Below are 25,321 nucleotides of genomic sequence, written 5' to 3' on the forward strand. Positions count from 1 at the left end.
TCAGGAATGTAATTGCTATTTGCAGTTCCCCTAGAAGTCACTGTTGGTGGGAGCCTTTGTGGATGTGGTAAGCATTGCCATATGGCAGGTTCTTAACGAGGTACAAAATGATCGTTTCAAACACATACCAAAAAAGGCTTTCCCTTTTGGGGTTTCTGAAATGTCAAAAACCGCCACATAAATGAGTGGCAAAGACATGTATGTACATGTCTGTCATTGAAACATACATGAGCTGTTTAATCCAACCCGATGACCATGGATGGGTACCTCTGCCGTGGGATTTTCTCAGTGATCAAGATTGATCCGCAGACTGAGGAGATGACCCAGTGGTTAAAAGCTCCTACTATTCTTCCAGAAGACCTGAGTCCAATTCCTAGTCCCTGAGTCAAACAGCTCATAACCGCCTGGGACTCCAGATTCTAAAGACATCAGAGGACAGACACCTCCCTTCAGGTGCCACCCCCATACTCACAATTCCTTTTGAAAACCAGCCTTTAAGAAAAGACTGCATCCATAAGGAGTCCCCACCTTATCCGTCCATGTATATGTGAGACTTAAGGGGAATCCCCGGGTGGTAATATCAGCTCACGCAACATTTTCATAAACATCAAGAGAAATTGCCAGTTACAGAGATTAGACAATCCTGACTCTTTATTTGTGGGAGGCTGGCTTGGTCATTGGGGGTGTTTTAGCTACTTGACTAGCTGCCATCCATGAGGTGCCAAAAACAGGGGTATTTCCTCCTAGCCCAATTGTAGCAAGCAAAGGTCTTCAAAGTTGTAAAAGCCCCTTGCTGGTACAGTACTGTCATGATCTAGGGAAACTCCACGGCAATGTAGCAGTGATTTGGGGTCATCCATTTCCAGAGCTCATTGTGTCCCTTCACCGTGCATCTTTCCAGACCCTGGCTTCAGGGTTCCACACAACCTCTCTAGGAAGCCTCTGCTCTAAGGACAACAGAGAATTGCGTGCATCCTTCTCATCTGAAGCCTTTTTATTCCACTAGCCATCACTTCAGGGAAAAGAGACCTAACTAAAAAATAAACACGAGGAAAGGTTTTAATTCAAGCCAGAAAGAGAAACTAACTCAAAACTGGCTGGAGCAAAAGTGTCCAGAAATATGTATGTCATGCCCGAGAGCCGAGTCCAGCTGGATCTCTCTCTGATGGAAATGGACCTGGGAAGTGGCCAGAAATGAAGGCGCTGCTCAATGACTCCCTGCCCCCTGCCCGAGGCTGTGCCCACTGTCACCTCTCTCATCTAGTCTTCTTTTGTCATTTTTTATGCAGGGCCTCACGAGGTCTGCAGTTCAGCAATCCCGCATATGAAGGCTCCCAATGTCTCAATTCTTGGGGCCCAGGATATTTCCAAGGGTCTAAGGTGTCTTTTCTTGCTAGATTATAGGCGTTGACCAGCTGAGTCACTGAAACTCAAGGGAATGTTCTCGGCGACTGTGTTTGAGCTGTTGACATCCTGATTTTACCAGATTGAACCTATAGATGTCACTGGACTTTGAAAGTGAACAGCACACCAATAAGAGTGGAAATTTAGCTGGGTGGTGGCGCACACCTTTAATCCCAGCACCCGGGAGGCAGAGGCAGGCGGATCTCTGTGAGTTCGAGGCCAGCCTGCCCTACAAAGGAAGTTCCAGTACAGTCAGGGATATACAGAGAAACCTTGTCTCAGAAAAAAAGAAGAGTTGAAATTTCCCCCTCATAATAATTAGCAAATAAGTTATGGCATAGTTTGAACTGTACAATAGTGGCTATTTGAGAAGTCTGATATAATTAATACCATGTGTACTAAACTGGGGAGTTGGCCTTCTCAGTAAAGTGATGTGCATGCATGAAGGAAGACCTCCATCCCAGCCCCAGAACCCACTTTTGAAGCTGAACATAGTGGCACACTCCTGGAATCCCAGCACTGAACAGTCAGAAACATGAGAATCCATGAGGTCACTGGCCACCCAGCCTACCCTACGCAATGAGGTCGATTATCTAGGCCATGTCTCAGAAAACAAGGAGGAAGGACAGTGACGGAAAGATGACGTCTGAGGTTGTCTTCTGGTCTCTACATGCCCACACATACACACTCACCCCAACACATACCTAGATAGATACAATCAACACAACAAGATGAAGACCTTGCTGTGTGACATGTGACACTGGACACGTGAGCTCCACTGCTCTGATTTCTAAACATTTTAGTGCCCATTTTGCCTCTTCAAGGAATTTTTTTGTGGGTCCCAGAAAGAAACACTGCATGGTTTATTGAGAAAACACTCTGGACTCTGGGGTATGACAGGCGGTGTTAGTCTTCTCTAATTAAAGTCACGGACAAGAATGAAGACTGATAATTACAGAGATAGAAATAATCCCTCAGTGATGGAGGAAGGTCATTGGCTAATAAAGGAACTGCCCTGGCCCATTTTATTGATTAGGACATAGGTAGGTGGAGTAAACAGATCAGAACGCTGGGAGGAAGAGGAAGTGAGGTCAGAGACTCGACCGCTTTCCTCTCGGGAGCAGACGCCTGAGAGAGACGCCATGTCCCGCTCCCGGGATGAAGCTCGGACCCAGGATGGACTAGGCTAGAATCTCCCTGGTAAGCGCACCTTGGGGTGCTACACACAGATGATTATAAACGGGCTAAATTAATATGTGAGAATTAGCCTAGAAGAGAATGGGCCAGGCAGTGTTTAAATGAATACAGTTTGTGTGTTGTTATTTCGGGGCATAAGCTAGCTGAGCAGGCGGCCGGGGTGCTGGGAACGCAGCCCGCCGCCCCTATTACCACACCTCAGTTGTAACTGAATTGAACAGGAGATTTATTATCTCATATAACAGATGATCCAGAGTTGGGCCCCGGGGGCCAGGCGGTGCTGGCGCACGCCTTTAGTCCCAGCACTCGGGAGGCAGAGGCAGGCAGATCTCTGTGAGTTCAGGGCCAACCTGGTCTACAAGAGCCAATTCCAGACAGAGAAATCCTGTCTCAAAAAAAATAATCAAACAAAATAAAAACAAAACAAAAGACAGAGTTGGGCACAGGCTCCAAGCTTCCAGTCTATTTCTCTGCAATACCTGAGGATGCCCAGAAATACCCAAGGCTGCCCAATGTCTTCTTATGCTAACTTTTCCAGAAGTGTGGATTTTCTCATCGTCACAAAATGACTGCCAGTAGACCTGGAACCTTCTGCCACCTTCTTCATTTCCAATGAGAGAGGCAACTATTATTCCCAAAACGTAAGATTAAACTGCTTCATTTCTGCCCATTTTTCAGGATGCAACCCACCTAAAGTAGTAATTACTACAGTTTGAGTATTCCTTAGCTAAAACACCTGGGACCAGAGCCATTTGAATCTGGGACTTTGTTCTGAAGTTTTAAATTCATTTATATCCTTGAGATATCCCGAGGATAGGACCCAAGTCCAAACTCAACACTCACATGTTTTGTCCACATCTTGCACACATAGACTGAAGGTCATTTTACACCATTTCAAAAGTACATGTGTGCATGAGATGAAGTTATGCAACATGGGATCTTCAAGCCCTTCAAATCGGAAGACTCTGGTAGCCCCCTCACGAGGCCTGTTGGTATAAAGCTGCAGTGACTACAGGCATGGAGACCAAGCCCCCAGATCTATAATCTGTGCAAAGGCCACTGTCCACATCGAGGCCACCTCCACCTTTCAAGGGACCCTCTGAATGCCAACCTCCTTTTTCCTCTCTTCTGATCATCTCACGATCATCAGTGACGAGTGGCTAAGGATTTCCAGGCAAGCAGAAGACTGCAGATGTGGCCTCGCTCCACACAGAGGCCTCTGTCCCTTGGGAACTGCAGCATCATGGAAGTAACAATCAAACTCTCCATAGCTGTTAAATGTTTCCAGATGGATTCTGGCTCCCTCCACTTCATGGACCGAGCATGGTCAGGTGCTCCTCCACACCACCCCTAGATCAGACCGACGCCACCATTATATCACCTCAATATGTCCAATGGGGCAGATTTTTTTCCAAGTGGGTGGCTCAAGTAGACCTCCAAGGGGCTTATTAAAAATGATGAATGCAAAAAAAAAAATCGTGCTTAAGCCTGCCATGTCTCCCTGTTGCCTACAGGAATAATCTCGCATTCTTTAGGCATGACATTCAAGGCTTATGCAGCCCCTTCCTCCCTCTGTAATAACCTCATTGCTCTTCCATGCCTGGCTGAGTCGCTCCCTGAAGTTCAGCTAAGTTGTTCAAGCTTCTTCCAGTCCCCACGCGCGAGCCATGTGCCATCCACTCAATCTTTCCTTGCTGGGAGCTCTGAGAGTAGATAGGCTCACCGCCCAGTGGAATCCGTGTGAGTGCCTTTGAACAGTATGATTCCAGCTTAGACCAACTGAGTCAGAATGCAGAGGTGGTCAGGGGCGTACAGGAGAAAGAGCAGGCATGACCTAGTGGCCAGCCTTCGTGGCACACCGAGCGTCTAAGTTAGAAGTGTGGCCCACCGTGCTCCTGAAGTGGGAACGCTGAATTCTGAAGTATCCTGAGAAGGGGGTATCTGGCCTGCAGAGAAGTCTTCCCTCTCCTTCCGTGTGCTTCTTCCACAGAAAGCCCCTGGCGGTGCGAGCCCTCACTATCCAGTCCGAGCCAGGCTTCCACTGTACAAGTGGTTACTCACACGCAAGAAAGCAGAGGCTGTTCCCTGGAACCGTCCCCAGAGTGGTTTCTCTCTGCGCCCTTTACTGACCCACGGGCACCACTGTCTCCTTTGGAGACTCCAGGTAATGGCAGTACAGAAGGCAGGGCCTTTGATCTGGGAGTTCAGCTCCTCTTCCTGTCAGCCTTGTCACCTTGGGCGAAGTCATTGACTCCTGTGTGCTTCCAGGGCCTTCCCAGGCCATTGTAAAGATGAACAAGTTAAAGCATCATCCACACTTAGCGTGTGCTCCCATAAACGTTAGCTATGACTAAGCACATGTCAGTCTCCCTCTGGAAGGCTCCCAGCAACTTGATACAGGAACATGCATTTTGTCTCTCCCTTCTTGGCACATAGGGCACACAGAGATTTTCCTTTTTCTATTGTTCTTTTGTCTTTCTTTCCTTTGAATCATGAACAGAAGTATGAATGAAGATAGGTTTTGACTTTAGGAAATCAGGACGATTTTTATAAAAGAGGTGGACCATGGGCTGAAGCCTGGACGATTGTTAAGTTTGTGGGGGGCCGGTGAAGGTGGTGAGGTGTTCCAGGAAGACCATATGAGTGAGCCATGTACGTACACAGACAAATATCGGAAATCCACAGGTGCTGGAGGCAGAGGAGAGAGTTCTGAAAGAGAATTTCAGTTTGATGGTGTTGCAGGGTCACCCGGATCACATCTTCAGAGTCTCTCATGACTCCCCAAGGAATTTAGGCTTTCTCTTTAGAGACTGAATGGGCTGCGAAGAGTCTGGCAGGTGACTGTGCTTGCAGACTCGTGCTTCAGAAAGCTGCTCCTTCCTAATTGGAGGGCACGGGAAAGCAGGTCAGAGGTCGCGGCTGTCCTTGTCAGATGTTGGACATCATGGGAAGTGGGTAACTCCTCCCCAGAGGTCACATCTTATGACAGCCCGTGGCTTCAGCTTGGTCTCTAGTTATTGTGGAACTATTTAATCTGCTAGTGAAAATGTTGGTGATATGGGTACATGTAACACACACACACACACACACACACACACACACACGGCGCACGCGCGTGTGCGCGCGATGATAAATGCTCTCTACCAAACTGGAGGAGCTAATCATTGTTTTATCTTTATTTGCCTTACTAATTTCTGGGTTCATCAGTTTCTGCACCCAGGGAAGCCTTGAACAAGGAGATTATGATACATTCTGCACGGGCCACGTGAGCTGTTTTCTTTCTAGGTGTCCTTTTGGTCTCCTTCCACCTTACCGAACAATATTCTTCTCAGACCTCTTTGACTTAAGTAGCTTACCCTCTTACCTGTGAGCATCAAGCACACTAGCAAACAGATCTCAGGAAAAGTCAATTTGGCTTTTGTTTTTAAGTCTCAATAAAATACATTTTATGCACACCAAGGAATAAACAATACGCGGAAACAAGAGCCATAAAACTGGGGCTGACTTTAGCATGTGACCTTAAAGAATTGTCCGGCCCATTGTAGACCTCAGACTCCTCTCTAAAGTGGGAAATACTAGGTCAGCCCTCACTTTCTAACCAAGGTCACTGTGTAAGAACAAACCTTAGGCATTTTCTCAGCAAATGCAGATTGGGGCCCTCACTGACAACTCCCTCCAGGACTTAGGAAACAAATGATCAAGAGGGACAAAGGGAGGGGACGGAGATGGAGCTCAGTTCGTAAAGTGTTTGTCCAATGCACAAAACCCTGGTTTCGATCCTCAGTACCACAGAAACCTGTTGCGGTGGCAAAGAATTCAAGGCCACTCTCAGCTACTAGTGGGTTGGATTTGAGAGGAAAGGAAGAGGAGAAGGAGAGAGAGGAAGATGAAAGCAGCATAGGGAGCTCCTTTTTTAGAAACACACGGGGAAAGTGTTTTTTAAGGACTGCAAAGAAAATATAAGGTATGACTAGTTAACCTTAACTGTCAACTTGACAAAGCCTTGAAAATAAAATCTCAGAGGTATTGCTCAGTTCAGGTTGGCCTGTAGGCGTGTCTGTGGGAGACTGTTTTGATCGTTAAAAACATAGGGGAGCCCAGCCCACTATGGGCAGCACCATTCCCTGGGCAGGCGGTTCTGGGCTGTATGCAACCCAGAAAGCAACATTCCTCTTTGGTTTCTGCCTCAGTTCCTGCCCTGGCTTCCCATGATGATGGATTCTGACCTGTAAGCTGATATCAATTCGTTGTTCCCTAAGCTGTTTTGGGTTAGAGTGTTTTCTCACAGCCAGAGAGATGAAATTAGAACAAGGTGCTAGAATTATTTATTACAGATTTTGCCTTTTCTAGCTTCAGGCACTGATATCTAATTGAGTTGGCTGTGTTAATCTACTCACACGAGTGCATATTTTTCTTTCACAACCCAGGCTTTATCTCCCTCAGCAGAACTCCACAGATTGGGGAACTTTTAAATTATAGCTCACAGCACAATTCATAATTTATGCACAAGTAGCATTCTTTTGGAAGCTCTCTCTCAATTTTTGTCCACACTCCTGAGAGCACAGGAGGAGTTAAGGTTCCCAGGTTGCTGAATACCCTCCCTGTGATCTCATGATACTGGCCGCCTTCCCTTCTACAGAACCTGTGCGGGCTTCAGTCTTGGACTCTGGGGTACCAGAGAGAGAAAGGCTTTAATGCTTTTCCTCTCATTTAAACAACCACATTTACATTTAAGAGTGTGAAAAAAAAAAAAAAAACAGGCCAAGCAAGGAAGGAAGGAAGGCGCAGGGGTGAGGAAGAATTGTCAACACACTCTCCAGAAGACCAGAGTTTCTGGTCGGTTCTATTGCTCATGAGTCATATTTGGGTAATGTCGTCATCAGGATTAGAGATGTCGTTACTTGGATCTGGTTGGTGGCTATCCATGCAACCCCACATGTGAAGGTCATGTATGTCCTTCATGACTTCTGCAGCTGTAGGACATGGCTGGGAGCGTTCCTCTCTGCTCTCCAGTTTCCCCCTTGTCTTTGAGTGTAGACTACCATGGAAAATGTATGGTTTACTGGGTTTGGTGTATATCCGGATCTTCCCTTTTTTGTGTTTCTTTGTTTTCTTTTCTAGGAAAAGGAAACAGTCCTCGGTACCCACATAGTTATATAACATGTATTTGCTGAGCATCTATAAACTCAAATAAAAAGTCTCATCCTCATGGAGTTAGCATTCTGTTGAAGGAACCCAACACTGGGCAAATAAAATAAGTAAATTATAGAGCATGTCAAAAACGATAAGTAACCAGGAAAAAAATATAGCAAGGTAAGAATAGGGCTTAGCAGTGGATAGAAAGGGAGATTATGACTTTAAATAGGACAATTGCATAATGTCCCTTAAAAAGGCAACATTCAAACAAAGATTTGGGAGAAAGATTGCTCGTGTTGGGGAAGAGCAAACAATTAGTGGGACAGTAAATGCACACGTGAGACCATGAGGTGAAAATCATGTTCTAGCAACAGTCAAGAGCCCACTGTGCCCTGGAATGATTAAGTGAGGGGAAGAATAATGGGAAATTAGGGGGGAAAATGAGATCAGGAGGAAGAAAAGTGGTGACATCCAGTAGGACCTTGAGCCTCCTGAGAAGAGTTTGGCTTTTCTTCCTAGGATGGTTGGGAGCCACTGTTCAGGTCTGAGCAGAGGGATGCCACAGACCAATCTGGGTCAACAAGTTAACCTGCCGAGAAGGCCAACTAAAGTAATCTGGATGGACTAGGGTGTGGCCTAGACCAGGGGCACTGGTGGAGACAATATGGGCTGATTCTGGATGTAGTATGAATGTCAAGCCAGAGGTCCTAGCCGATGGAGATGTGGAGCGTGAGAGAGCGTGAAGGATGAGCCTACAACACTGAGCTACGGCCATGCTGGCCATAGGCAGCAGGGTGGGACACTTCGCATCCTGCACCTGTCTCATAAGAACGCCCGCTATTTATGGCTGAACCCATGGCTACTGATCAGCAGTGCCTCACATTAGTAAAAACTGCTCACTGCACTAGTTCCAAAATATACTACAGCCATTTCGGAATCCAGTTAGCAAGCAGATTGTATGTCTTACGCTGAAATTAAAGACCGTTGCTCTACTGTTACCTGGGGGTCAACGACATCCCTTGGGAAACCTGATTCATCACAATTGTTGCTCAGAATGAAGAAAGGGAAGCCGGACTGTGAGGCCGTCACTCTTTGTAGCTAACACAATTGTTTAGAGCAATTCCTTCACACATCAAACCGTTTTAAATCCATTGGGATTTGTGTTGACATTTCATTCATAACTGAGAAGCACTTAGTGCTAACCCTTCGCAGATCCATATCTAAATATTGAATATAAGCACAGACATTTCCCACCTAGGAACATCACTCTTGTGGCTTAAAAATGAGATTCTGTGTGCATCCATATCATAGAAACTGGCACACTGTGCAACTCAGGGTCTTTTCCTTCCCAGTAAGCAGATTTACCAGCAAACTCCTGTGCCACAGCAGAGTATAGAGAGATGAATGCTGACTTCAGGCAGCCCTGTTGCATGGGGGATGCTGCTTGCCCAGAGAGAAACGAGTGTTTTGTTACCAGTGACACTGTTCAATCTTTTTAGGTGATAATGCTAACAAAATGCAGGCCAATTTTATGTCTGGGTTCTCCGCCATATTCTTTTCTATTGAATGAACTGAAGGCAGATGCTTCCCTCCTACTCCTCTGTTCCACTCTCATCCTCTCATGGCCCTGTGGACATAATTTGGAACTTCTTAAGTCTTTGTTTCTTGATCTATTCAATGACGACCTTCAAACTCATCATGCTGACTTGTTATAAGGATTCAAAACCAAATGAAGTATTGAATAAGTGCAGAGAATCGTAGTACTGGTGAACTTTCAAGGTCTCCTTACATCTTTAAGAGAACGGAGGTGTAGTCTTTATAGAAAACAACCTTCTCATGCCCGCTGTGCTTTCTAGCTCCTAGAACTCTGTTTATGCTGATCGCTGCATTGGATGTCCCTTTTCCCTATTTTTGTTTTGAAACTGTTCATTCCAGTCTGATGGCCCAGCTGCTCCCAGAACTATGAAGTTTTTCCTTATTCTCACAGATGACATAATCCCCTTCCTTTCTCCCATCCAGGCACTAAACAGGACAGACCCTGCTTAGCTTCCTAGATCAGATGAGATTGGGCACATCTCCTTTCTTCCTTTAATGTGCCTGTTCCTAGGCCCAGACCAAGTGGACTAAAACTCAACATTTTAACAAGATAACAAAAGGACTCGTGTGTGCTGTGAAGAGCAGCCCTGCTAAACAACCGCCTTTTGAACTTGGTTACATGTTGAACTATCAGAGGAATTTCAAAGCTTTCCTCCCAGAAAGTAGATTTACCAACAAACTCCCAGGCCACAAAAGAGTGGCACATCTGTGCAGCTCCACCTGTGCAGCTCCATCTGTGCAGCTCCACCTGTGCAGCTCCACCTGTGCAGCTCCATCTGTTCAGCTCCACCTGTGCAGCTCCAACTATGCAGCTCCACCTGTGCAGCTCCACCTGTGCAGCTCCACCTGTGCAGCTCCAACTATGCAGCTCCACCTGTGCAGCTCCACCTGTGCAGCTCCAACTATGCAGCTCCACCTGTGCAGCTCCATCTGTTCAGCTCCACCTGTGCAGCTCCATCTGTGCAGCTCCATCTGTGTAGTTCCACTTATGCAGCTCCACCTGTGCAGCTCCATCTGTGCAGCTCCACCTGTGCAGCTCCATCTCTGCAGACTCTATCCCCAACAGAATCTGATTCAGTCTTTAAACTCCCAGTGATACCAGTATGAAGCAAGGTCAGAGGCCCACTGCTCTGTAAACACCTCTTCCACTTCCTCATGAGGCCTCGGGCTCTCTCATGCTCTCTAATGCCATGGTTATTTGCTTTCACCGATGTTTTTACACCTCTGTTAAACTATGCATTTTAAGAGTGAGAACTGGCTCTTTTTACTGATTTTATTGAGCTCTACATTTTTCTCTGCTCCCCTCCCTGCCTCTTCTCTCCCCTTCAACCCTCTCCCAAGTTCCCCATGCTCCCAAGTTACTCAGAAGACCTTGTCTTTTCTACTTCCCCTGTAGATTAGATTCATGTAAGTCTCTCTTAGTTTTCTAGGTTCTCTGGGATTGTGATTTGTAGGCTGGTTGCCTTTGCTTTATTTCTAAAAGCCACTTATGAGTGAGTACATGTGATAATTGTCTTTCTGTGTCTGGGTTACCTCACTCAAAATGATGTTTTCTAGCTCCATCCATTTGCCTCCAAATTTCAAGATGTTGTTATTTTTCTGCTGTGTAGTATTCCATTGTGTAAATGTACCATATTTTCCTTATCCATTCTCCAGTCGAGGGGCATTTAGGTTGTTTCCAGGTTCTGGCTATGACAAACAAAGCTGCTATGAACATAGTTGAGCACATGTCCTTGTGGCATGGTTGAGCATCCTTTGGATATATACCCAAAAGTGGTATTGCTGGGTCTTGAGAAAGGTTGTTTCCTAATTATCTGAGAAATCGCTGCACTGACATCCAAAGGGACTATACCAGTTTGCACTCCCACCAGCAATGCAGGTGTGAGAACTGAATTTTAATACAGTTTTATCACCTTTTTCCTTAAGAAGAGCCATATTATAGGAATTTCATATTTATTGAAGGGTTGATTTATTTGTAAACTTAAATTCTTCCCTTGATACCGTAAATATGGCTGTTGGCCAAATCTGAGGACAACTGAGACACAGTCTCAAAATGGAGAGGCTGTTTGTCAGTCCTAAGGAAATCTCTAGAAAATCAGAGGCAGATAACTAAAAAGGGTTTTCTAACTGAGAATAAACTCTCTGGGTACCGGTGCAGTTATCCTGCTCCATCTATGCATCTTCCTGTAGAAAGCCAAAGCTTTGAATCCCGACTCCAGAGGGCAATGCAAAATGATGCAGAATGTCCCCAGATACTTCAGGCGTCTGTTTCAGAACTCCTGGCTGAAGGTTGATGATATTTCTCTCTCTCTTTCCAGGGTGCCATTTTGATATTTATGGGCATCGTTGTCCCCACTATGAAGGCATCTGTTATTGAAGTCTTGCTCGGTGAGTACCAGGCTGTGTGGATCTGGATGCTCTTTGAATCTGGCCAAGAAAGGTTTTAAGCCAAGACAGAACACATGAACAATAACAGAAGTTTAAGGGGGAATGTAAAGAATAGATCAAATTTAAGATGCCTCTGTGTGTGTGTTCATCTAAAGCAAATATTTATATCATATATGTGGTTTACATGGTACATTTACTATACACACATATTCGATCAACAAACACATATTTCAGACCCTGAATTTAAGATCCCTCTGTTTCTTAATTTCTCAAAAAAGAAGAGGAATATTTCTAAGACAATGGTTTTACTTAGGCAGTTAAGTTCTCATACTTTGAAGATGAAATATTTGAGGCCTCTCTTATTTTCCAAGAATACAGTTTGGATGTCTTTGAGAAATAGCAGACCTACTGGGCTCCAGACACCGCTGGTGTGTTTAGAACTAAACCAGGGGGAATATTCTGTCCTTAGTACCCACTGTCTGGGGCTTTGCTGGCTGACATAAATCTACATGCTATGCTGAAACAGAGGGGCATGAAGTCCGTATAGATAGTCTGTATTAACTTGTTGGGGCTTTACCACAAGCTGGGTAACCTAGACCAACAAAAATGTGTTGCCTTCCGGCTCTGGAGTCTTGAAATCCAAAATCAATATGTCGGTGAGAATGGTTCTTTCAGCCAGTACTGAGGGAAAAAGTCTTCCCCAGGCCTCTTCCCTAACTTCTGGATGCTTTCTGGATATCTCTGATGTTCTTGGTTTATGGGTACAACACTCTTGTTCCCATCACCTTCACCTGACGCCCCCTGTGTGCCTGCCTGAGCCTGTCTTTTCCCTTTTTGTAACGGTATCAGTTTTATTGGATCAAGAACTCCAGTATGATCTTATCCCATTCAACCAATTATCTGTGCCAATCACCTATTTTCAGACCAGGTCATATTCTGAGAACCTGGGGATTCAGACTTCAGTGCACAAATTGCATGGGGGAAGAGATGAAGTTTAGTGCATTACAAAATGAACATGTTCAAGCCTGTTCAGAGGGAGTTGCCTGAACACAATTGAGGAATGGGAAAAAAAAAAGGTGACATAGTTTGAAAAGCAAAAAAAAATCTCATCATGATCAGATGATCACCGGGCTGAAGTCAGAGAGAGGACATGCGTTCAAGTTCTGAGACACCATCAGTTTGTTGTTAGCGGTGGTTCTCAACCCTCCTAATGCTGTGACCCTTTAATACAGTTCCTCATGTTGTAGTGACCACAACCTTAAAATTATTTCATTGCTACTTCATAACTGTAATTTCATTTCTGTTACAAATCATAATGCAAATATCTAATGTGCAGGATAGCTGATATGTGACCCCTGTGAAAGGGTCATTCAGCCCTGGGGGTCATGACTCATGTTGAGAGCCACTGTCTATGCAAGCACCCATGTAGTAATAAGAGAGGCGGGGCTGCGTCCCCAGCACCCCAGCCGCCTACATGGCTAGCTTATGCCCCGAAATAACAACACACAAACTGTATTCATTTAAACACTGCTTGGCCTATTTCTATCTAGCCTCTTCTAGGCTAACTCTCGCACCTGGACTAGCCCATTTCTAATCATCTGTGTTGCACCCCAAGGTGCACTTACCGGGAAGATTCTAGCCTATGTCCATCCTGGGTAGGAGCGTCATTGCGTGTGTCTGCCCAGGAGAGGAGAGGATGGCATCTCTGAGCTCACTTCCTCTTCCTCCCAGCATTCTGTTCTGTTTACTCCACCCACCTATGTTCTAAGCTATGAGCCCAAGCAGTTTGTTTATTACTTAGCCAATGAAATCAACAGATTGATATATGACACTCCCACATCACACCCACATGGTCTAGAAATTAAGTCAGTCTCTCTAGAGCTGGAGCTACACGGGGCTATGCTCTTTGTGGATTCCGGGAACTGAATTCTCAACGTCTGATCCATCATTCCAGCCCCTCGTAAGCCCTTCTTTACCTGCGTGTGCTATATCATAATTTGCCTGCTACTAATCATATACACACCCAGTTATGCAGGAGCATGCGATGATAAATAAGGGGTTGTCTGTAAGGGTTCACCCAGAAGACATAGTTTGACCAGTTCAAGCTGGACCAGTCTTCTGTCTTTAACTACCGAATGTTACAGGACATTCTTGAATGGAAAATCGCCCCAAAGGAGGGTTACCAAAAGGTTGTTGAGAGGAGCAATTAGACTGTTTAGAGCGGGTGTATGCATTGCTTAGTGCAGGTGGAGTCCCAGGTTGCTAAGGCCTTGATTAGAAGACAGATTGAGGATAGCTCGAGCCAAGTGGAATTCGGCTCCGTTAGACTTTTCCTGCTCTAGGCTGCCTCATCAATGCAATTACTTCATATGCCAGGCCTGCTTTAGTAGTAAAGGAAGCATGCACCTTGGGAGTACAGTCTTTCACTTCCTCATTACTTTGAGCTACAGGTTAACAAGTTTTTAACATTAAAGAAGTGGAGGTGAGCTGCCTCCTGTTCTTCAGTGGTGCAAGGTCAAGGTGAAAAGGAGAATCGTTTGCAGGAACCTCGCAAACTCAGGCTCTGTCTCAATACCTGCGTAGGGGAGAGCAGGGCAGCCAAGGGTTGGAGCAGCTCACAAGCCAGAGACCTGCATTTCTCAAAGCTAGATCCCTGTCAGGTCTTTCAGCATCAGAGGAAATAAAAGATTGCTGCTCCCTGCACAGTCAGTGGAGCCAAGGCGGAAGAAATCCTGGAGAAAGATTTGAGGCTGTGACAGTATAAGTTATGGGGAAATCACTTTTCGGATCCTGGAATTTTGGTTTGGGGATTCAGGAACATGGTGATCTGGACCTCAGATATGACCTACATTGGGATCTCCTGGATTTCCATGTGGTGCTGTTGGGAAGGTCGGGTTTCAGCATGGCAGACAGGAAGTGCAGGACAAGCTGCATTGGGGCCACAGAATCAGCAAAGGGGAGGCCATGTGCTGGTCTCAGCAGAAGTGTGATGGGGTCATTCTTCCTAGAAAATAAACCTTATTCAAAAGGCCAATAAAATTCTCCTAGGGAAAAAAAAGTGGAGGTGAAAATAAGAAGAATTTCCTAAAGCAAAATGAATCAAATCTTAACAGGGTGGCTCACACCCAGACTTTTCTTATGTACCACAGACCCAAGAAGGGAGACTTAGTTACTCTGCTCCCTGCCCCTCATGGCCTGGCCTTTTCCTCACAAGGATGCTCAGATAATGAAAGCAGAAAAAAGGACACCCTGTACCTCAGCACAATGGAAGCCAGATATGACAATCCCACACTACACCATAGAAACCACACTGACAATCCCACACTACACCGTGGAAAGCCACATATGACAACAATCCCACACTGAAAGCACAAAGTCCTTCCTCTATGATGATGAATAAGATAAATATGTCTATTCTTGTGCTGAAATTCCTAGTCAGATCAGTTAGGTAAGGAAAAGGTTAAAAAATAAGTCACTGGGCTTGAGCGATGGCTTGGTGATTAAGGTGTATTGTTCCTACAGGTGAGCGGGCACCTACATCAGGCGGTTACCAACCCATTGTAACTCTAGCTCTGGAGGAATCTGATGCCTCTGGCTTATAGAGACACCTGCGCTGCTCAACATCTCCCCAACACACACACAATATTGAAATTAAGATTTAATTCGAAAATACTAGTTAAATTTGAAAAACATTCAAAAAATGTCTATGAGACTAGGACACTTGACATGTGGAAAACACCCACGAACAACCCTTTAGAAGTAGTAAAGAAACTCAGTAAATGTACAGAATGTTTCTGCTTTTGTATTGTTGTGCCAGAACAACATGACAGGAGGAAAAGATTAGACTGGGCTGGGGTTTCAGACCATAATGTCAAGAAGAGCCTGGTGGGACTGGGCTGTTCAGTTCATAGCAGAAGGTGTGGCAGGGGCTTTGTGGGTCACAGCAGACAGGGAAGCAGAGAGACAGAACAAAGGGCCAGGCACAACCTTCCAAAGTCAGCCTAGGTGTCCTGTACCCTAATTCCATAAGCCAATTCTGACCCTCAAAAAGTTCTCAGCCTCCTACATAACACCACCAACTGGGGAACAATAAGTCAAAGCAGGAGCCTATGGGGCACATTTCAGATTCGACATATATTATGCCCTTGCCTTCAAAGATTATGGTCATCTCATAATATAAACTGTATTTAACCCAAGTTAAAGAGTCCCTGAAGCTTTAACAGTCTCAACGCTGTAAGTTTGAAGTTCAAGGTCTCTTCTGAGGCACAAAGCAAACTATTAATTATGAGGTTCTGGAACAGCAGAAAGTCATGGTCATCCAGTATATAGTGATGGAGCATAGGTGTGCCCATTCCAAAATGGGCAGATGGCATATAGGTGGGAAAGAGGGGCCGAAGGGAGGCTGAAATCCATCATGAAAGCAGAAGCTAGGTAGTTCTGTGCCAAACACCTGGTGCCCCGGTAGCTGGACTCCAACAGTCCTGGACATGGCTGTAGCTATGGTCTAACACTTATGGCTTCTTTCTGGACATCTCCACTAGCGCCTGCCACTTTCCTTAGCGGGTATCCCATGTTCTTGGCTCCAAAATCCCAGAAACTCACTCGCTGCTCGAGTTCTATGTGTCACTAGCAGGTCCCTGCAGAACATCCAACCTGTCTGCATATTGCCTGACCTCCTAGGCTTCTCTCAGAAACTGTGTTGGACACCTCCATGGCCCTGTGCATCTCACGTTTCGCATGTCATAAAATGAGGAACATCCATACAATGAACGCTAAAATGTTTGACTCCTGGGCCAGCTCAAACCGCAGCCAGGACCTCTTGGACCATGGCTTCAGTGACTTCTGAATGCCTCGGTGCCCGGGCCTATGAAAACACTGGCAGCCCTCCGTGCAATGCTCATTTCTTTAACAATTACTGTTTCTTTGTTTGTAACTGTAAAGGAACTATCTTTTTGGCTCCCAAACACCATGTTTTCTACTTTTCCTTTCCTGACCTGAACTAAAGAAAGTTGAAAGCATTTTTAAAACTTATTTTAATGTCGTTTTCAAAGTTACTGTATTTACTGCTTTTCTTGATGCTGTAACCAAGTACCTGAAATGAGGCAACTTAAAGGAATAAGGGTTTACTTTGGCTAAAGTTCAAGGGATACACTACGTCAGAGCAAGGAATTATGGCAGCAGGAGTTTGAGGGGGCTAATTACAGTGTGAGCTCAGTCCGGAAGCAGAGGGTAGTCAGAAAGTGGGGCTGGACTAAAAAAAAAAAAATTCAAGGCTCATTCAAGTGATTCACTTCTTCCAGACAGTGCCCATCACCCAAAGGTTTTCCACCTTCCAAAACAGCACCGCTAGCTAAGAACCAGGTGTCTAAACACATCAGCCTACCAGGGACATCTCACGATCAAACCACAGTGGATATGCCAATCCAAGTAGCATGGTACTAGAAAAAGAATAACGGGAAGTGAAGACGGTCCAGGAATAAACTTATAGTCAGTTCATCTTTAGCAAAGATAACAGGAAAAGGATAATCTCCTAAATGCACTGCCCTGGGAAAATATGATATTCGTGTGCAGAAGAATGGAATTAGATACTGAGCTCTGATCCAATTCTTAAAATCAACCAAAAGTAAAAAAAAAAAAAGTCTTGAACATAAGACTTGAAACTGGAGAGATCTTGAAAACAAGCCTAGAAAAATTGCCTTGAAATTGGTCCAGGCCAAAAAAAAAAAAAAAAAAAAAGCTCATTAGACCTGACCCTGAAAGCTCAGGCAACAGAAGCAAAACTGTCGTATGAGGTCACCTCAGACAACTTCTGCACAGCGCGGGGAGTAATCAATAGAGTGCAGAGACAGCCTGTGGGGGAAGAAAGAATATTTGCAAGCCATGTATCTGATGACAGGTTAATATTAATATTATAGAGGATCTCAAAAACATAAATAACAAGAAAATAATTTTAAAGATAGACCAAAACAGACGTTTCTTAGAAGGACATAGACAAATAGCAAACAAATAGATGTATTTTTTTTGAAAGTTGAGCATCACTAATCATTAGGTAAATATAAATCAAAGCCACCATGATATATCACATTATATCTTTTGAATGGCCTTTATCAGATGGGTGCAATCTCACGAGTTGATGAACATTTGAAAAAGAGGCAGTCCTTTGTCATCTGAGTGGTGTGTGTGTGTGTGTGTGTGTGTGTGTATTACACTGCTAAGGACCTTCCTCCCTTCCTTGTTAGCTTTCCCTTCTCCCTCATCCTCTATATCTTGTCTTTGTCTCTTATTCCTTGCTTTTGTCTCTCTGAGGCAAATACATTTCCTTTGTGCTGAGAGCTTGGTCTTGGAGCGTCCTGAGTCTATACGGGTCCCTTCGGTGGGTATATAAAATTGTACGCTCATGATGGCATTCATTATAAAAAGTGGTATGGAGGTTCCTCAAAAAATTAAAAATAAAACTACCCTGTGATTTTACAACCTTTCTTCTGGGTACATATCCAAAAGAAACAGAATTAGCGTGCTCCAAGACATTTGCACTTCCGTGTTTATGACTGCACTGTTCACAAGAGCCCAAGCATGGACTCAGCCCATGTGTCCACTGATGGATGGATGGGAACACTAAAGGAGAGCAGATCGGGAGAAAACAGGAGCCAGACGGTGAGCAGGCGCTGTGAAAAGCTGTCTTTCTGGACATGTTGTTAAACCCACAGCCACTCTGGTTATGTGCACAAGACCTGAACAAGGTCAAGCCAGCCAAATTTCCAGCACAGGTTTGTCAGCCGGCTCCTTCACCCTCTGAGTCATCTCTCCAGCCTTCTCTCCTTTTTTATTCAGGCAGAATCTCTTGCTGAGCCCAGCGCTCCCTGATTCAGCTAATCTACTTAGACAGTTTGCCCAGGGGATCCTCTGTTGCTGTCTCCCCAGTGACAGGGTTACAGGCAACACCACACTTGCCCCGTTTTTGGTAGAATGTGGAGATCTGAACTCCAGACATGGCGTCTATGTGGAAAATGCTTTACCACTAACCCATCTTCAGAGCCCAGATGTCTTTCCACATCTGGCTTCTTTCAGTTAGGGTAATGTCTCCACACCCTACACTTTGGCTTCAGGACAGAGAAATTAATCTCTAAACAACCCGGACACTTCCCCCGTGCTGCCTAGCTTTCATAGTGCCAGAGATACTATGCCAGTTTGGGGAAGAAAAATGTCATAGTCTTACCCAACAGTGTATCATGATACTACACCGCCAACGTGCAAGGCAAGATGTACACGCTGGTGTAAGTGTGTACTGTCATAGGGTAATCAACTTCTCTCTGATTGGCGTTGTGTCTTGTTCCAGAGGAAGGAATTCATGTCTGGTGCTGTAAAACTGGTCAAAAGTCCATGGCCGAAGAGGTCATAGGCCCTAGGGTAGAACTTACCACTGTTAGTTAGTTAGATGATGATGATTTATGTTTATAATCATAGACCTAAGCTGTTCTCAACCTTTGTCAGAAAACCTTTTTATAGTGGGTAGTACTCAATCCCCAGGACCCAGAGCTGGAAGTAGTGAATCCGCTCACACAATTCTCCTTTGAGCGCTCCACATAGTACTAAGTTGTGTGCAAGTGCGCCCTTCCCTGCACACACACATACACACACACACACACACACACACACACACACGGGAGAGGGGGAGAGAGAGAGAGAAATAACTGTAAGTTTTTAAAGTGGAGAACCATCAAGGATGGAGGAGGACACCTAACATAAACTTCAAACCTCCACGTACATGTATACATACCTGCGTATGCACACACATGTGCATCCCCACACATGTAAACAGGCATACACGGGCACAGGCAGAGAGAGAGACATGAACAGAGAGACAGAGTAATGATGCCGTATGAACTCACATAGAAAACCTAAAAAGTCAAAGAAGAGAGTAGAGGATGGGTTGCCTGGGTCTGGGGAATAAAAGCCATGAGGAGGTGTCATTCTTGGTGAGATTCGTAAGTTCTGGGATTTTTATGCATGCCATAGTGACCAGTTCCTGGTACTGTATTGTTACCAGAAGAATAGATCTGAAACATTCTCACAGTACAAAGAAAAAGAAAAAGAAAAAAGAAGAAATAGGTATGTAAATGAAGTGATAGATACACCAATTAGCATGACTAATTATTTTACACAACACACAAAGATCAATGCATCAGATTGAGTGAGTGGTTGACTACTACAATTTTTATTAGTCATGATATACTAGAACCAGGGGAGGGAATAGTAAATACGTCCATTATTGAAAAAAGAGAAGGACATTACTGCCCCTGAGCTCCTCTGAGTCTTCAGGTGTCTTCATCCGCAGCATCTCCTTCTTCTGCTCACTGGTCAGGGCCATTTCCTACGTCTTCCTAGCACTCCGACCTCCCCCACTTCACCCCTAACTGGGTATCAGGACAGCTTCCCACCCCCAAACCCTTAGTCCTCCCTCACTTTCCACCATGCCCTGCTGGTCTCCATGATGCCTATTCTTCTTGTTCATTGCTTTGCTTTGAGAGAAGGTCTCACGACCACTCGGGGGGCTGGAGGTGTGAGCCGCCACACATGGCTACGGAAGTTCATTTCCCAGCACCATCCTCTTGACTTAAACTCCTTGGCGTTTCTCCTTTCCCTGTAGCATGGAGTCTTGGGTCTTGAAGGTTTTGGGTATGAGGCTGTTGTGGTCCTTCCTGCTTCCATCTCTCACTATAGCTTTGACCTTGAACTTCCTGGAGAATAGTAGCATTTCTCACCCCCAGGCCTTTGAAGATGCTGTTTCCGTCCTTGGAATTCGCTGACCCTCACTCCCACACTCAAAATCCTCATTTGGTCCTCCAAAAAGTTTCACTGCAAAAACCCAGTCTCAGTGAGATGGGATCATCTACCTCAGTGGCCTATTTATTCTCTTCTTTATTCTCTTGGTGGACCATCTTTATTCCCGTTAGAGCTGCACCTTTGATCTTTCGGCATTCCGCCTCAAGCAATCATCCTTGAGATAGTCTTTCCCTGGCGCTCCACAACACCATAGCCTTTCAACATCACGGTGATGCAGCAAAGGATTGTCCATAGGGATGCTGAATTCTGAAGGCATCAGAGCCATCCAACAAACACTACCAAACTCCTGAAATTAACACCAGTTATTGAGTGTTAGAGTGGCGTTTCCTTTTCTAAGATTTATTTTTATTACTTTTATGTATACCATGTATGGGAGGTCTGTGTGGAGGTATATGCATATGAATTCAAGTACCCACAGAGGTGCCAGGTCCCCCTGAAGCTGCCGTTACAGGGGTTGTTGTAAGCTGTCTGATGTGGGTGCAGGGAATCAAACTCAGGTCCTCAGGAAGAGCAGAAAGCACCATCTCTCCAGCCCATGTTTCTTTTAGATATCCTTAAGTGTACTGCAGAATTGTGTATCCCTCTTTGTCTTAGGAGATCCAAGTAAAGCCAACATTTCTACTGAGGAGGAGGGGACAAATTAAGTCAAAAGACCAAGACTCTTGCTGCCACGCCTGCTTTTTGGTTCCAGCCTCAGATTTAGCCAAGGTGTTAACTTTGACCTGGGTTTCATTCCCTAAAACAAAAGGCAGGGGATGAATTCCAAAGGACTCCCTAGGTGTACCATTACATGATTTGAAGCCTGCCTTGATATTGCACAAAATTATAGAAAATAAAGTCCTGTGTTTGCTGTGAAACTCTCACTTATTTCATGTGCCCTAAGGTTCCAATGAGTAAATATATCACAAGTCAAACATTAGGGAACTTGAATGACTTTAAGATGGTCTGTTTTATAGATAAGGTTTCAGAAAGGTGCTGTGGACACTAACTGGATGGAGAGCCTAAAAGATCTAACAAGAAATTTCTGTGCAAAAAAAAAAAATGAGCTGTTTCTATGCAAAAATAAGGCATTTCTGTGAAAGTTCTAGGCACCTAGGTGTTTCCTGACTTGCTTATTGATGAGCTAGCCTGACATTTTATGTCTTCCCGGGAAATTAGATTATAATTCATAACTTGCTAGAAAACACAGGCACAGACTAAGTATGCCAATAACTTTAGAATGAACTTTCATTATAAGTCCATATGACTATAATATGACCAAATTAAAAATAATTGAATGATAAAGTCTGTTTTTAATTGTAAAAGAGACACACGTAGTATGAAATTTAAGTTTGTACATGTAAGTGATCTGATACAGTAGGGAGAAATGCAGAACATAGAATATACATATAGATATATAAATCGTGATTTCATCGTTATTAACATTTTGGCGTATTGTTCCGGGTCTTTTTCCTCTGCCTCTATTTTAACTGTCGAAATCATGGCTCACATTCGAGCTGAGCACTTCACAGTTGATTTAGTCCCCCCCCCCCCCCCCCTGCACATCATTTGTAACCAATGCTTACACATTCCCGATTGCTGGGACGTTTCCAACGTTCTGTTCTTTCCAGATAGCCCTTAAAAATGCTCTAATGAGAATCTTTACATAAATCTCTGTCTGTATCAAAGAAGGTAACTTGAGATATAGTCCCAAGAGGGCAGTTTCTATGTCAGAGGAGATCATTTCCAGGGCTCTTGAAACCTATTATCAAACTGCTTTCCTGTATGGTTCCGCCTGCACCAAGAGAGCACAGGAATTCGCTAACCCCAGTTCTCCGCCAGGATTAAGTGTAATTTTGTGTTCTGTGCACAGGGACATGACACAGAAAAGCAGCCTCTTATCTTCTTTTAGCCTGAATTTTAAACCCTTGATGAAATTCCATGTTGTTTCCAGTTTAGCCTTTTGTGTTTTCTCTATTTAAAAATTATTGGTACAATCAGTTTTTTTAAATCGAGTTTTAAAACAATTGTTCTTCCGGTGCCTTAATTTTGCTTAGTTTGCTCTCACACCGGTGAGGAAGAGAGAGCAGGAAGTAGCAGAACTTTTTAAATTAGAAAACATAATTTTAATATTTAACTTCCTTGAGATTTCAAGAGCTATACTAAAAGAAAGACAAACAGGTTTAGGGTTTCCAAAAACAGAACACTGAGGGACATCGCTTTGTGGTTTCTTCAGAACTTTTTATTCTTGCCTCAATTTCCTCCGGGTTTTTAGACAGGAATGGTCTCAGTGGGTAGGTAACTAAAGCTACTATTTGAAAAGCCTTGGTTTGCAGTTCTGTCTGCTTCTTTACATAGGCATGTGTGGATGTCAGAGGGTGCTAGCCTTCCCTCTATGGCCCTTGTGGGGTTTTATTTGTTTGTTTGTTTGTTTGTTTTTGAGACAGGGCCGCTCACTGAATTTGCACCTCTGTGATTGACTAGGTGCTAGCCAATGAGCTCCAGAGATCTTTTAGTCTCTGCCTCCAAGTACTGGTGCTAGAGATACAAACCCCTGTACCAGTCTTTTATATGGATGCTCAAGACCCAAACTCCTCAGGTCTGCGTGTTTGTGCAGACAGCCCAAGTCATCTCCCCAGCCTCCCAGCATGCTACCTAAAACATAACAAGAGATAGCTTGCAAATAGGAAAGGAAACGTGCCCCTAGAGATGGAGCATGTACAGGCTGTACTGAACAGCCCGTCCCTGGAAGTCGGGATTCTAAGGTGTTTTAATTAAAAGCCCATATACTGAGAAGAAGGCAAGGAAAGGCTTGTGTGCATGGGACAGTAAGAACTTTGTTAACCTCTGTTGGTAAACCGGAACAACCACGCAGGTGCTCACTCATTCTTGGGTCTTGGGTAACTAAAAAAAGTATTGGGGTGGTCTTGATGAAATATTTATGGTCCTAATGACACCAAGACTTCTAAAGACTTCCCAGTGAGCCACAGGCCCACATGGCTAGTATTTAGCTTTCCCAAGAATTAACCCTCAAATTTATTTCACTTCATGCCTTCAACTTCACTATTTGTTTGTTAGCTTCTTTGTTTTTGTTTATATGCTTAGTACATCCTTTACAAAACGTTCCCAGATTCTGGCTATTTCTTTCTGCATAGAAGATGAAAGAGGGACCTTTATGCAGAACTAAATGATACACAGGCAACTATAAAAATCAGACCGCCAGGAAATTCGCACACACCCAACCCCCAGAAGTAAATAACACCTCAAAAATGGCAGCCTTCATGCTTCTCAGCTGCCTTTTCTGCTCTCATTCAGGTCTCCTGCCTGCCTCTGCTGCTGGATGGCCAAACAGGCAACTGCCCGCACTTCAGCTAGCGCTAAGAGCCTGTCGCAGGCTAACATGGGAGCTGTGTCATCGGCACCCGTTACAGTGTCTTAGCGAGTTCAGGCTGCTGTAGCCAACTGTCCTAGAGTAGTAGCCTACAAAAGCTGGACGCTAATCTGTCGAGTTTCTAGAAGCTGGGAAGGCCAAGATAAAGACACCAGCAGGTGACACCCCTTTCTATGATCGGTGTATCTAAACAGCTGAGACTGCTTTTGTAAAGGCCCTAATTCCATTCCTTTTAAATTTTTATTTCTCGTGTGTACGATACACGTGTATGTACGTGTGACTTGTGTGTGAGTGAGTGCAGGCTTGCCACAGTGCCCTTGTAGAGGTCCAGGCACAACTTTGAAGATGGGTTTTGTTTGAGACAGGGTCTCTTGACTGCTTGCTGTTGCATACCACAGGCTAGCTGGACACGGAGCTCCTGGGAGAGTCTTCTGGCTCCTCCCATCTCACCATAGCAACAAGGATCCATGGGATTGCAGATTTAAGTTACTGTGTCTAGCTTTACTTGGGTTCTGTACATTAAAACTTAGGTGTTTTACCCATGGAACCATCTCTGAGGCCCCATTCATTCATGACAGGGCTATCTGCATCTCCATCCCCTCCCTTGCATACCCTTAAGAGTTAAAATTTCAATTTAACAGTTTTAAGGGGGCACAGTCGTACTGTAGCAGCGACTGTATACTTTTCTCAAGCACTTGGTGATGTTACTACCCTTTCCTTGAAAACTAGCTGCCAATTTAAGGGTCCTCTTGTACCTGAATTGAATATATCTTTGTCTATTGAGAGGGGAGGGAGAGGGACAGGAAGAGGGAAAGAGGGAGGAAGGGAGGGAGGGAGGGAGAGAGAGAGAGAGCGATATATATAGAGAGAGAAAGAGATCAGTTATCTTGTGTTTTTTTTTTTTAGACAGAGCCTCACTATGTAGCCTTGATCCTCCTGCCTCAGCCTCCTGAGTGCTGATATAACAGGTGTGTGTCCCCAGTCTGGATTCAAGTGCCTGCTTAGATTGTTGTGTTTTTCTGTGCTCACTTCCAGAGCCCCAGCTCTATCCAGAAAGCAAGTCATCTCCAAATGTAGCTACAGTGAGGGTGAGCTAAAAGCATACCTCCCTGGAGTGGGTGAGATGAAGGGGTGCCTGGTGATATGGTGGGGTGCCTGGTGAGATGGGGAGTGTCTGATGAAATGGGGGGTGCCTGGTGAGATGAGGGTACCTGGTGAGATGGGGATGCCTGGTGAAGGAAGGAGCATGGAGGATTTAATGGCATTTTTGAAAGCAAGGAACTGCTTTTCTGGTTACAACACTAAGTGAACTTGTAGAAATGGAGAAGTGGATGTTTTCATACATCACTAACAAAAAAAAATACTATGAAAAATTGTTATAGTATA

The 25,321-nt window shown here is 44.6% G+C and overlaps 1 protein-coding gene and 1 pseudogene across 2 annotated transcripts in view; both read left to right on the plus strand.

Annotated features, from left to right (window-relative positions):
- Positions 1 to 25,321, plus strand: part of Vit (vitrin) — a 113,703-nt gene that overhangs the window by 10,385 nt on the left and 77,997 nt on the right. For both annotated transcript variants that reach the window (XM_041631168.1, XM_041631169.1), the window contains exon 2: positions 11,652 to 11,721. In XM_041631168.1, coding sequence (XP_041487102.1) covers positions 11,670 to 11,721 — 52 coding nt within the window. In that variant the 5' untranslated portion in view covers positions 11,652 to 11,669. The remainder of the gene's footprint in view (positions 1 to 11,651; positions 11,722 to 25,321) is intronic.
- Positions 12,372 to 14,736, plus strand: LOC121432969 (annotated as a pseudogene).

Source organism: Microtus oregoni, unplaced genomic scaffold (assembly GCF_018167655.1).
Source record: "Microtus oregoni isolate MIOR12 unplaced genomic scaffold, Mior012 000036F_ref0000092, whole genome shotgun sequence".
Taxonomy (NCBI): Eukaryota; Metazoa; Chordata; class Mammalia; order Rodentia; family Cricetidae; genus Microtus; species Microtus oregoni.